Below are 12,417 nucleotides of genomic sequence, written 5' to 3' on the forward strand. Positions count from 1 at the left end.
TGAGTTTCACATTTACATGCTTCTTATTGTCAAATAATTTGGTCATAAGAGCTTGTGAGTGTTGATACTTGGATAAGAACAAACTTGCAAGGGAGGGGACAAATAAAGAGAGGTGACCTGCAATCGGCCTGAATTATGGAATGGTTACAGGGTGGAAAAAAATCCAATCTGCGGAGTGATGGTTATTTTAAGAGGTGCGAAGCAATTCAATTCTTCTGTTTCCAGGTATGTAATTCTAACATGCCCGAACATTGGACAGTGACTTCTGACACTCCTTTTTTAATAGTGTTTACATGGCTGATAAACTGTAAATTTAAAACACAATTTGGGAAAAAACAGGTTAGAAGAAATATTTCCTTTTGAAGAACAGTAGAACTCGAAGATGCCTGGCTTCATCATCTCAGTTGTGTAGACACTGGACGGCCTACTACTGCTTCAGATATTCAGAGCACAGACTGCCCATTCGTGTTGTAAGGCCATCTGATGGTGAGACAGGCTGGAGGACCAGGACTTTTTGTTCAGGGACCTTGCTCCACCTTTGCTTTGCACTGGGGAAAGCTGAGAAAAAGGATCTTGAATGCTCTGGATACAAATGTGTCAAAGGAGAACTTTGGTAGTAAAGGAATGGGTCCTAACTCAGTATAGTCTGTATTGCTTTTCGTACCTAGCTGTATCCCCAGATCCTAGCCCGCCTTCTGACACACTGTAGGCACTCAATAAATATCTGCTGACTTTAGGAATACATAAAGCGATATGTTAGAACATCAAAAAAATATCTGAATAGTACCTTTACTTGAAATCCCCAACTTTCTCTTCTCAGCCTGAATCTTATCTGTATGAAAAACCTAGTTAGGAGAGCATTTCAATTAAACTCCATTTCATAAATATTTATTGACCATCCACTAAATCTGCACGGCTGTTTGGCCAAAGACCCAAGAAGCTTTTTTAGGCTGACATCATTTCCCCTTTCTTCGAATACTACGGCATTTATTACCTGCCACTTCACTGCCCCCTCTCCTGCTGCCTTGAATCCTAACTTAGGTTTCAGAGTCTCATGAGTGCAAGTACGTGCATAAAATGCTGCACCTTCTCTCTGCCTTGATCAAACGTTTTCTGCCTAAAATGTCGTTTTGCCACCTTTTACATTTGAACAGAAATTTCTCTTTGTTAAGTTTAGCCCAAACATCACCTCCTCTGTGGAGTTTTTCTGTTCCCAGTGCAGAATTAACTGTTTCACTCTAATAGCTACAGAAGCCCAGCAGTAAGTTGGACTTGCATTTTAATTAGCGATCTCTCTTAGCTGACTGCTGGGTAACTCTTTAAGACCGGGGATGGGGTACAATTCATCTCTCTACTGGGCTGGCACAGTGTCCACTATAACTATAAACCACTGGCAGCTCTAGAGTTTCCTCTATGGCAAACAGATACGGTAATAAGGGGACAGAACTGGATGGGAGACAGATGACTATTCTTAAATGTTGCACCAGCATGTCCCTTTGTACAAGACTGAGAAAACATCAACTTTTCATATGAAAGGAGTTGGAGAAGTACTGACAGAGGTGCTCAGCACAGCTACAGCAAACCAGGTTCACTGAACAGGATGAAATATGTGGGAAACAGTGATTCCTTGAGTCGTAAATCCTTTGGGGGACCAAGCTGACAACAACGTTATCCTAGAAGATGTTCTTTTTTCTCAGTAGCATAAATATTGAAGAAATGAGGATGTTAATTGTCCTCTAAGGTCCAAGCTTATTAAAATAAGCCTGGGTTCAGCGTGAGGAAAGGGCCACATTCTTGGGCTTCAAATGTGCACATGTGTCTCCAAGGAGCCATTATTTTGGTTACTGTTCCACTGACCAGGGATTATCCTGAGAGAACCGAATCGCTGCAGGTGACAAACTTTCAGAGCCCCCTCATCTTGCTTGGAGGGCAAGAGAGTTTAGAGTAGGAGAGGAAGCAAGAAGAACAGACGGAGAGAAGGGGAGCCTCTTCCCCCACCCACTCTCAGCACGTAGAACTTGATAAGAGCGGGAGCAAATGTATGTTTCTACTAGCATCTCGGCTACCTTTGGTAAGAAAGTTCTTGATGATGATACTAGGTCACAGTGTGCCATCAGCCGAATTACCAGATGTGTCTCATTACCTCAATTAGTAATTTAAAGGGTGGGGATGTGGACTTCTAACTCCTCTGTTCCTAGAGATGTTCAGTGAGCTCCTGATAAGTGGATATGGAAAAAAATCAAAAACGTGCACACGCACACACCCCTCTTCCACATCTACAGCGGCTGTACACACGACGAACAAGGAGAGCGTAAGGCTGTGATCCAGGGAGGCCCCAGCTAGCATCAGCCGTGAACACTTGGCTTCTCTGGGCTTTTATCCTCTTATATAAAATAGGAATAAAAAAGTCCTATTCTTCTTCTGCACACAGTTGTTATAAGAATTAAAATAAATAATAAATATAAAAGCACAATAAAAATGCTAAAGGACGATACATAAAAGTTGAGGTCCTATGACATCATTTTGCCCCTAATGTACAAAACCATGTATTATGTGGCTGGTTAAAATAATTGGAGCTATAAAAATGAAGAGGATGGAATGGGATTGTTTCAGCTATGAAATATGAATCTCCAAAATGCATGTTTGAGATTCAAAGGGCAAAGAACCAAAGAACAAAATGAGGTCCTTGGCCTCTCCTGCTAGCAAAGAAAGGGGATGAACACATTCCTAAGATCCTCCAGTTTATCTACTGAAAAACATTTGAGGGCTTCTCCAGTCCTTAAGTCTTTTCCCCAGATAAACATATGAGGTGCTTAAGTAATCACAAATTCATTTATAAAAGGAAATGACTATTTTCCACCAATTTTCTACTCTTCCTGTTAAAGTCTTTAGATGATTTAAACTGAAGGGGAGAAAAGGGAAAGAAAAAAAATAGCAATATAAATACAAAATAATGTTTCATAAAGAATATATCCATCACATAAAGTAATAACATCTTTAGGAAAATCAAAATAACTTACAATGTGTTGGCACATACCTTTCTTTTTCCTTAAGATACTTGTTTTTAAAGATCTTGGTGAATGATTTCAAAATAAATGTATCATCATACGCTAAGCATCTTATCATAAAGCAAAGACAAAATCAGACGAGAAGGAGCTCTAAAGGTTTCTGAAATTAGAATTATGAATCACAAAACCCAACATGTCCCTGGGCTCCAGCCCTATGATTCCCACACCCTTCACCAATATTTCTGGGGCCGTTGAGTCAGGGCTCCAGGCATAACACTAACGGAGTCAATGTTGGGGATTTGGAGATTCATTCCTTGGTCTAAGCCCTATACTCTCATCAGTATCATCTTCATCACCTGGACACACCCTACACTTCTTTTGATGACCTGCCCCCAGGACAACAATTCTCACTTCCAGACTCACAACCAAGGACCCATTCATGGTTTTGGAGCAGGTGAAACCTGGCAGAGTCTTACTATAGTAGATTAGAAGAAAAAGAACCTGAACCCAAGGGGAGACTGCATGATAAAGATTTTGCGAATTAGTGATATACGTAAGAACCCTGAAGACAGGATTCATCTATGTCGTCTGGGAATTCTCCCAGATAAGGGAAAACAGTAAAAGATGAAAGTCTAGGATTTAATTAAGGGTACTGCCTTGTATAAATTCCTGCAATTATTAAATTTTGTGACTTTATTGAGAATTCTCAAAGGCAATCATTAAAATTTCTAATAACATGTCACCAGTTTGCTTTGTTCCTGTTAAGACACAATATTAAGCTCACAGTGATTACATGTTCCTTGATTTTTTGTTAGTATATAAACTGCCAGTCTTCATTCCAGGTGATCTGTTTTCCCTGTTTTCCTTCCCCTAGTTTATGGCATTCATCTCTACTTAGGAGGGATTCCAGTAGAAATGGGTAAGAAAAGAAACGACACATCTGTAGGTCTGTCCCTCTGGAAAATACTAACGGAGTTGCCCGACACCTATTCCGTTAGAGGCCTGTCCAGTTACTGTATCACTGAGGACTGGCTTTACGGAACTGAAAATATTTGTTGCACTTCTTCCAAAGAACCGAGCAATTCTATGGTTTCCGAGAAAATCCCAGATGTACGCACAGTTTCTTCAAAGAAATCGAGTAAAAACAATTTTCACATACTCATATGATATCATCCGGAAAAACTCTACATTTCTCTTAGAGAAACAACATACTTCACGTATTTAAGGGCTGGACCTAATAAAACACACATTATCCTGCGTCCTGGTTACTCCATGTGACTCAAGAGGAGGATTTCTGAGGTGTTTCACAAACTTTGGCCATTCTTCAGCCATTCTAAGGCAGCACCCACCAACTCCCAAAGAATCTGAAGGAAGGTGTTTCTCCACAGACTCGCTGTGTTCTCCACCTCTCCTTTGTAAGCTCAAAGCTCTTCCAAATCAGCACTGGCCACAGTGTGCTTTCTAGTTTTCTGCAGGACACTGCCTTGCCGTACTGAACTCTTAGAGGACCACGACCCCATCTTATTAATCCAGATCCCCGGGGCCTAGGCCAAAGAAGGGCTCCAAACATGTGTAAATAAAAGTAAATTGATTGTCAGAACTTAATACAGTAATGAGACAGATGAAGAGATGGCTGACTGCTTTCAGCATCAATACATATACGTGTGTGTGTGTGTGTGTGTGTGTGTGTGTGTGTGTGTATCAATGCATATATCATCTATGTAAAAAAACAAAATTTATAGGGGCAGTTGGATAAATGGAGGTGAATGCATACATTTTTTCCCACTATGGTATTTAGCATTACAAAATGCAGTAAACCACAACAGAAACACCAATTTATGTTTACTTTTGGTAACAAAGTAGCAAATATCTATAAACAAACATGTTTAGAAGGAAAAATATACTACTGTATCCCATATTCTGCTCAAAAAATAAACTCCCTTTCGATAGGTACATTAGTGGAGACACAGGAGTGTATTATCCACTGCAACAACTGAACCCAATGCTGGACTTCCCTCCCCACCTTTTTCCAGCTCACTTTTTGCCCACCCCCCCCTCCCCCCCGCCCAGCTCGCCAATTAGTTGGTTTGCTGAGACCAAGCAAACGCATTTTAAAATTAACTTCAGCAAAATAAAATCAGAGAAAACCTGTCAGCAAAACCCCTAAAACCCCACCTCTCTACATAGTACATCGCAAATATGAATAATATTCCACTATAATACAATTACATCTGTAACAACAGTAACACAATCCAAGATGACTTAACTTTCTGAAAGCAAATAACAGTCTAATGATTTTATAAAGCTAAGTAAGCTCTGGAGCTACCAGACATCGACGAAATATCCTTACTTGGTTTTAGTTCAAGAGAGCCAACTCTCTTGAGAAGGTCTACTAAATTTAGACTCTGAGCTGATTTCATCACTAACCTGTCCTCCTGACAGAGGTCTCTGTGGACAGGAGGAAGACGGCATGGGGACCCCATGCTAGGGTGAGATCAACCTATTTCACAGGCACAGATGGCAGCCAAAAACGTCACAAAGCACGCTCTGCTGGGCTCAGAGCACCTGTCCTACAGGTCCCAGGCACGGCTGACAACCACACCTCTGAATCTTGCAGTGTTACTGTAAAGCCTAGCCCCTTCTGGGAGCCATGAAGGACTGAGAATTGTCATTTTTGACTATGATGTGACCAGCTGTATTCAGGAACTTTCCTGGAAGAAGAAAACACCAAAAACTTGATCCAAGACAAAGCTTGAAACAATGTGGAGAAGCACAAAATGAAGCTGAATCGAATCCTGATTTTTCTTTTTTAAAAAATTATTTATTTATCTAATTTATTTTGGCTGTGCCAGGTCTTAATTGTGGCATGCAGACTCTTAGTTGCAGCACGCATGCGGGATCTAGTCCCCTGACCAGGGATCGAAGCCGGGCCCCCAACATTGGGAGCACAGAGTCTTACCCACTGGATCACCAGGGAAGTCCGTCTGTCTTTTTTTTAAATGCTAGTCAAGAAAAGATCTAAAAATTTCCATTATAAAAAAATGGTTTCATCCAAACCAAATTTTATTCAAATACTAAAATGAAAATCACTGAGCTGTTATAACTAGCCTAGTGACAGTACTGGAATCTGAGCATCAGTGGTTTGCTTGTGCTGTGGACAGAGCGGGGAGGAGGAAAGGAAGGTGGCACAGAGAGAAGGGCAGGCTGCCTCTCTAGCCTCTCTCTCCCATGCATGGGAGAGTCGCTCGTCAGGTGCCCACTGGCCAAGCTCTGGCAGCGACCCAGCAGTGGACCAATGGCTCTGCTGCCTGCATCCCAGTTGAGGGGAGAGGACTGGGACACAGAAAAATGGATGTCAGAAAAAAGTTTCCAAGGAAGTTTGTATGTTAGAGCAGAGGATGGGGGGTGAAGAGGCAAAGGAAAGGTACATTCCTTCCACTCCCAACCAACTCCCTGCCTCATTTCTTTTCACTCTTCTGCTCCAGCTAGCTCACTACCTTTCCTATCATCTCCAATATGGTACCTCGAGTCACTAAAGTGGATTTATAACCATATTGTCCATTCTCTCTCTCTTTGAGAAAAATTTTTTATTTAAAAATTTTCATTTTTTCTCTTAACTATATGTCCATTCTCTCTCTTGAATCCCTTATAAAATATCTGGTAAACTGGTTTGAGCCGGTACTAAAGTAAAACCAAAATGTGTCACCCCACAAAAAGCCCTAAACATTTTATTAGGCAATTGAACTAAACACATAATATATTTTTAAGCCAAACAAATCTGGTATTTCATGTGGTTCAATCCCCCATCCCAACGTGGGAAATCCACAAATATTCATTTTCAAATCAAATGTAGATGAGCCGTATACTGTCATATTATTACAGGCAGTATTCATACCCATTGACAGCCTGTTCATTTATACAGTCCAGCTTTTCACCTGAAACATAAAGGTTGCTGTTCACAAGAAATGAATGCGAACTAAATATGCATATGACTGTATGACCCAGATTTCATGTCCAAAGACAATTTCATAAGGTTACATCCTTGGGATAAAATTAAGAGGAGAAAAGAGTGAGTCAGTTTCATTCTTTTGCAACTTACGGCAACGTGTTTCTAAGTGTTAAACCTCATACCATCTCTCCTTTAAAAAGCTTTTAAAATGCTTAGATGGAAACAAATGAGATGTTATATAAAGGCAGAAATTTCTGCAGAAAAGGGCACACACACGTGAAGCAGTATTTCAGTTCTTTATGAGCTAAAGGAAGCTGATGTTAGTTTTAATATTAGCTGGAGGGCAATCTCTTAGATGGAAATTTTAAAAAAAGAAATAGGAAATAATGCAAATGGAGGAAAAATGCCAAAGGGGGACTGCTAGGATTGGAACATAAACATTTAGGAAAAAGAGTAAGGAACAATTTTATTGAACAAGAAAAAAAATCAGTTAAATACGTGAAGGTATTTTGTGTATGTTTTTCCACAACACACTGCTAAAATAATATCACACAGAGTAAACTAAAGAAATTAAAATGAAACTGAAAGGAAAAGGTATTTTCCAAGAAATCTGACTGACTACTCATTAAGTATGCTGAGGATAAATCATTTAGGTCACCAATATTTGGTTTTGTTCTTATCCTAATAGCATTGTCCTAGCTGCCTTCAATGTCTTCTAGAACAAAGAAGGGTATAAATAAATAAATTCATAAATAAATAAAAAGATAGCACTTCCTGCTAAATGCAATTGCTGAAGGCAAGGGAAAAGTCACAGACTAAATTATGAATGAGGAAATTGTGCCAGATAAATTTTGGATGTTTTAACTTTACTTTTAGTGGTTTGGAGTTTCTCTGAGATGCACTGCAAGCTCTTGGCTGCAGCACAGAAGTACTTGGGATGCGTGTTAGAATGCACATTTTAGGCTTCACACATCCAGAGACACTGATTTAGAAGGTGAACGAACCCAAGAACCTGCATTCTTTTTTTTTTTTTTTGCGGTACTGGACCTCTCACTGTTGTGGCCTCTCCCACTGCGGAGCACAGGCTCTGGACGTGCAGGCTCAGCGGCCATGGCTCACGGGCCCAGCCGCTCCGCAGCATGTGGGATCTTCCCGGACCGGGGCACGAACCCATGTCCCCTGCATCGGCAGGCGGACTCTCAACCACTGCGCCACCAGGGAAGCCCAAGAACCTGCATTCTTTTTTTTTTTTTTTTTTTTGCGGTATGCGGGCCTCTCACTGTTGTGGCCTCTCCCGTTGCGGGGCACAGGCTCCGGACGCGCAGGCCCAGCGGCCATGGCTCACGGGCCCAGCCGCTCCGCGGCATGTGGGATCTTCCCGGTCCGGGGCACGAACCCGCGTCCCCTGCATCGGCAGGCGGACTCTCAACCACTGCGCCACCAGGGAAGCCCCAGAACCTGCATTCTTAAGCAGCTTCTCAGAAGATTATAAATGCACATGGTCCGCAGTTCACACTCTGATGAAACTACTGCCGTAAATAAAAGACATGTCTCTCTACTGTGGACACTGACATGTTTTTGAGCCAAAAAAACCCACAGAAAAACAAAAAAATACCCAAAAAACGTACTTCAATAAAGAAAGAAAACTTCAAATATAATTTAAATAAATATATATTTAAATATTCTTCTGAACCATCAACCTCCTTGTAACCTTAGGTAACTAGTGAGTTATCCTAACGGAAATTATCTATTCTCATGATCAAAATGGTTTCTACAGGTTTCATCAAGCCACGCTAGAGAGCAACATAGCTACATACGACTATAAAACGCACACCAATGCTTTCTTTAAGGAAACTGTACAAGAACTCTTCACAGATGCTACCAAAATTTTTGTTGAATTTGGCTTATGTGAAATTTGAAAGATATGCAAAGAAATTTTACATATTTATATAAATAAGAGGTACATACACACACATATATATGCACACATACACTCCAGCATTTATTACTACTGTATCTAAAAATTCGAATTTGCTTCTCATTTCATTTGTCAGCAAAAACTCCCCAAGTGCATTACATAGGAAGCTCCTCATGGGCTCCTTCAACACTTTAGACCAATGACTGGCAATTTTCTCTGTGACTCTTTCTTATCTCCTTCCTTCCTGTGTCTCTTTTTCTTTGATAACCAACCCCATGACCCTTATCCACAGGTACATACAGCCACTTTACGGGAAAGATACACAGTTTTGTCTTTGCCCCACAGCAGTTTCCAACTGATTTTCATTCATCCCAATATGACCATTTCTGACAGAAGAGTATGTGTCAGGCCCTATGGAGAAACGGACCCACAAGTACAATATAAAGTGGTACTCGCTATTAACAGAAAAGGGATGGCCAATAACAGAAAACACTCTGGGCTGCTTTTCCTCCAGCAAATTAAAAATAAAATATTAGGGCTCCCCTGGTGGCGCAGTGGTTGAGAGTCCGTCCACCTGCCGATGCAGGGGACACGGGTTCCTGCCCCGGTCCGGGAAGATCCCACGTGCCACGGAGCGGCTGGGCCCGTGAGCCATGGCCACTGAGCCTGCGCGTCCAGAGCCTGTGCTCCGTAACGGGAGAGGCCACAACAGTGAGAGGCCCGCGTACCACAAAAAAAAAAAAAAAATTAGAGAGCTCCAGAACACACAGCAAGAATGGCACCAGAAAACTTCACTGAGTGGAGATTTTCAGTTGAGGAGCGTGCAACAGGGGCTGTTTCTGTCAGTAACTTTTAGAAGTCATTTCGAGAGGCCAACAACACATATCTGGGGTGTCATCATATTCTAAGTCAGCTTTTCTCTAGCTCGTACTGCAGGGCAAAGAACTGGCCGGTTAGCATCCATTATTGACCTCACAAATCACAGTATTGATCTTAGAGGCCTGGGCGCAGAAAGGGTGGGTGAGGCAATGCCTAGGTTCTGGCCACCCTCACCTTCTTGCTCATGAGAAAATGGTGATGGGAGAAGAGGTGTCAGTAGATGGGAAGTTTGTCCGCTAGTCGATTCTAATCCAGTCTAGATGTGGAGAATGGAGAGTGTATTCACTGGGGGGTTGGATTCGGGCACATCTGAGAGTGACTAGTGCGGGCGTTCCAAATTCTGATGGCACCGCATGAAATCCTTCTACACATGACCCACTGAGAAAGCCAGCAGAACGCCCTTCTGCTGCCCCAACACCACTGCACCAGCTCTACCTGATGACTATTTTGTACCTATCATGTCTCGTGGGATTTCACATGAATACATTTCAGTAATATTTTCTAGTAACACCATTTCCGGTCAGAGCCAGAGGCAGAGAGGAAATCTCTTACCTGTTAGTTCACAAGAAGAAAATACTTCCTGTTCCCAAAGGAAGACTATTTCTTTGATAAATACTCTAACCTAAGAATGAATTAATTTTCTAGTGACATGTTCTTTAACAAGCCCCTACTTTATCATTAAAGTCAAATCTTTTTTTTTTTTAAAAACAAGTTTAGCTCAATACGCATTCCCTGCAGACCTACGTTATAGCAGGCAGGCAGGGTGCCACCGCAGACACATGACAAAGGATGAAACACAGTCCTGTCCTCAAGGGCTCTGGGTACCTTCAGGGGAGTAAGAGCTGGACCTTCCAACACAGTGTGGCATGCATTATTCTGCAAGGGTGGGCACAGTGCTCCATGAACACTGTGGAGCCTGGGAGATCTGGGGAACCCTTCGGTGGGGGGGGGGTAACAACCGAGTTGGATTTTAAAGTGTGAATGAGATTTTACTGCAAATGAAAAGAAGGGCAAAGGGAGCCTGAAAAAAAGCTGTGGGACGCAAAAGGGAAGGGGTCTTTAGGGAACAAAGAGTATTTTGTGGGACTGAGGCACAGGGGAGAGAGATGTGGAGGATGATGACACCAAGGAGATGGGTTGCAGCCAGAACAGAAAGGACCTTATCAGCCACATCAAGGAGTGGATTTTATCCTGTAGGAAGGACAATGTGGAGCCTGGAAGGTTTTTAAGGAGAGGTGTTGCAGGACCCAATCTGCATATTAGGAGGAGACATGTGGTGGCTGACAGTGGGTGACGGAGAAGAGGCTGGGAGACCAGTTACAGAGCTTAAGCGAGACCATTCATAACATGTGTCGTGGAGGCTCGATGCTCTTAGGTGGTCATCATTTTCCCCATATGTTCTTCAATTATATCTGGGCTTTCCCCCTTTAATTATATATCAATACGGATACATATATTTTTTCCTATCCAAAATACATGATCTGTGGTTCATAAAATCACATTCCACACGACAGGGAGTAAATGTTTATGTAAAAGGATCTCTTACCTGAACAAAGCTGTTCCACTTTCGTGTAGTTTAGAGATACTATGTCATTAACCCAGGCAATGATGTCATGTCGGCTCATAGTCTCCTGGGTTATCGAGGTAGAATACACGTTGACTGCCATTCCCCAGCTAGAAAAAACAAACAGTTTATTTACCTACAAGGAAAAAAATTAACTCAGAAAGATGACAGACATCCATTCAAGCTCTGGATCCCTGACAGAACTCTAAGGCTTGTAAAAGTCCTGCTCTGGCTAAGCCCTTTCTCTTCCCTTTGTCTCTCTTCTATGTGTTTGCTATAATATGGTTAAATCTCATATATTGTTCGTGCAGTATCATTTTTTGTCTCCCTCAGCTTGACTCCAATGTTCTTCAGGTTCTGAGATTCCTAATCTCTCATGTAATTTAGTGAGTCACTTAGAAGGTAAGTTGGGGAATTCCCTGGTGGTCCAGTGGTTAGGACTCCACGCTCTGACTGCCAAGGGCCTGGGTTCTATCCCTGGATGAGGAACTAAGATCCCATGAGCCGTGCGGCCCAGGCAAAAAAAAGAAAAAAGAAAAAAAAGAAAATGAGTTGGGAATATTTTTTATCAGCTTTAGAGAAAAGGAAATTCACTTCAGAAACAGGTTACAAAAACACTCCATTAGAAAAAAAATCCTTGGGACTTCCCTGGTGGCACAGTGGCTAAGAATCCACCTGCCAATGCGGGGGACATGGGTTCTAGCCCTGGTCCGGGAAGATCCCACATGCCGCGGAGCAGCTAAGCCCGTGCGCCACAACTACTGAATCTGTGCTTTAGAGCCCGAGAGCCACAACTACTGAGCCCACATGCCACAACTACAGAAGCCCGCGTGCCTAGAGCCCATGCTCCGCAACAAGAGAAGCCACCACAATGAGAAGCCCGCGCACCGCAATGAAGAGTAGCCCCCACTCGCCACAACTAGAGAAAGCCCGCGTGCAGCAACGAAGACCAAACACAGCCAAAAATAAATAAATAAATTTATTTAAAAAAAAAAAAAAGAAAAAGAAAAGTCCTCACCTGATAGTCTCTATCAGTCTCTAAAAGCTTTGGATAAAGCCTTGAAAAAAAATATATACAAAAAGTATTTGGATAATCTGG

At 42.1% G+C, this 12,417-nt stretch overlaps 1 protein-coding gene across 3 annotated transcripts in view; it reads right to left on the reverse strand.

The window, feature by feature from the left end:
• Window positions 1-12,417, reverse strand: part of MAPRE2 (microtubule associated protein RP/EB family member 2) — a 164,332-nt gene that overhangs the window by 60,233 nt on the left and 91,682 nt on the right. For 2 of the 3 annotated variants that reach the window (XM_032602450.1, XM_032602449.1), the window contains one exon: window positions 11,301-11,428. The exons of the other annotated variant lie outside the window; for it this stretch is intronic. In XM_032602450.1, coding sequence (XP_032458341.1) covers window positions 11,301-11,421 — 121 coding nt within the window. In that variant the 5' untranslated portion in view covers window positions 11,422-11,428. The remainder of the gene's footprint in view (window positions 1-11,300; window positions 11,429-12,417) is intronic. 3 annotated transcript variants of the gene reach the window in all.

This window comes from Phocoena sinus, chromosome 14, assembly GCF_008692025.1.
Source record: "Phocoena sinus isolate mPhoSin1 chromosome 14, mPhoSin1.pri, whole genome shotgun sequence".
Classification (NCBI taxonomy): Eukaryota; Metazoa; Chordata; class Mammalia; order Artiodactyla; family Phocoenidae; genus Phocoena; species Phocoena sinus.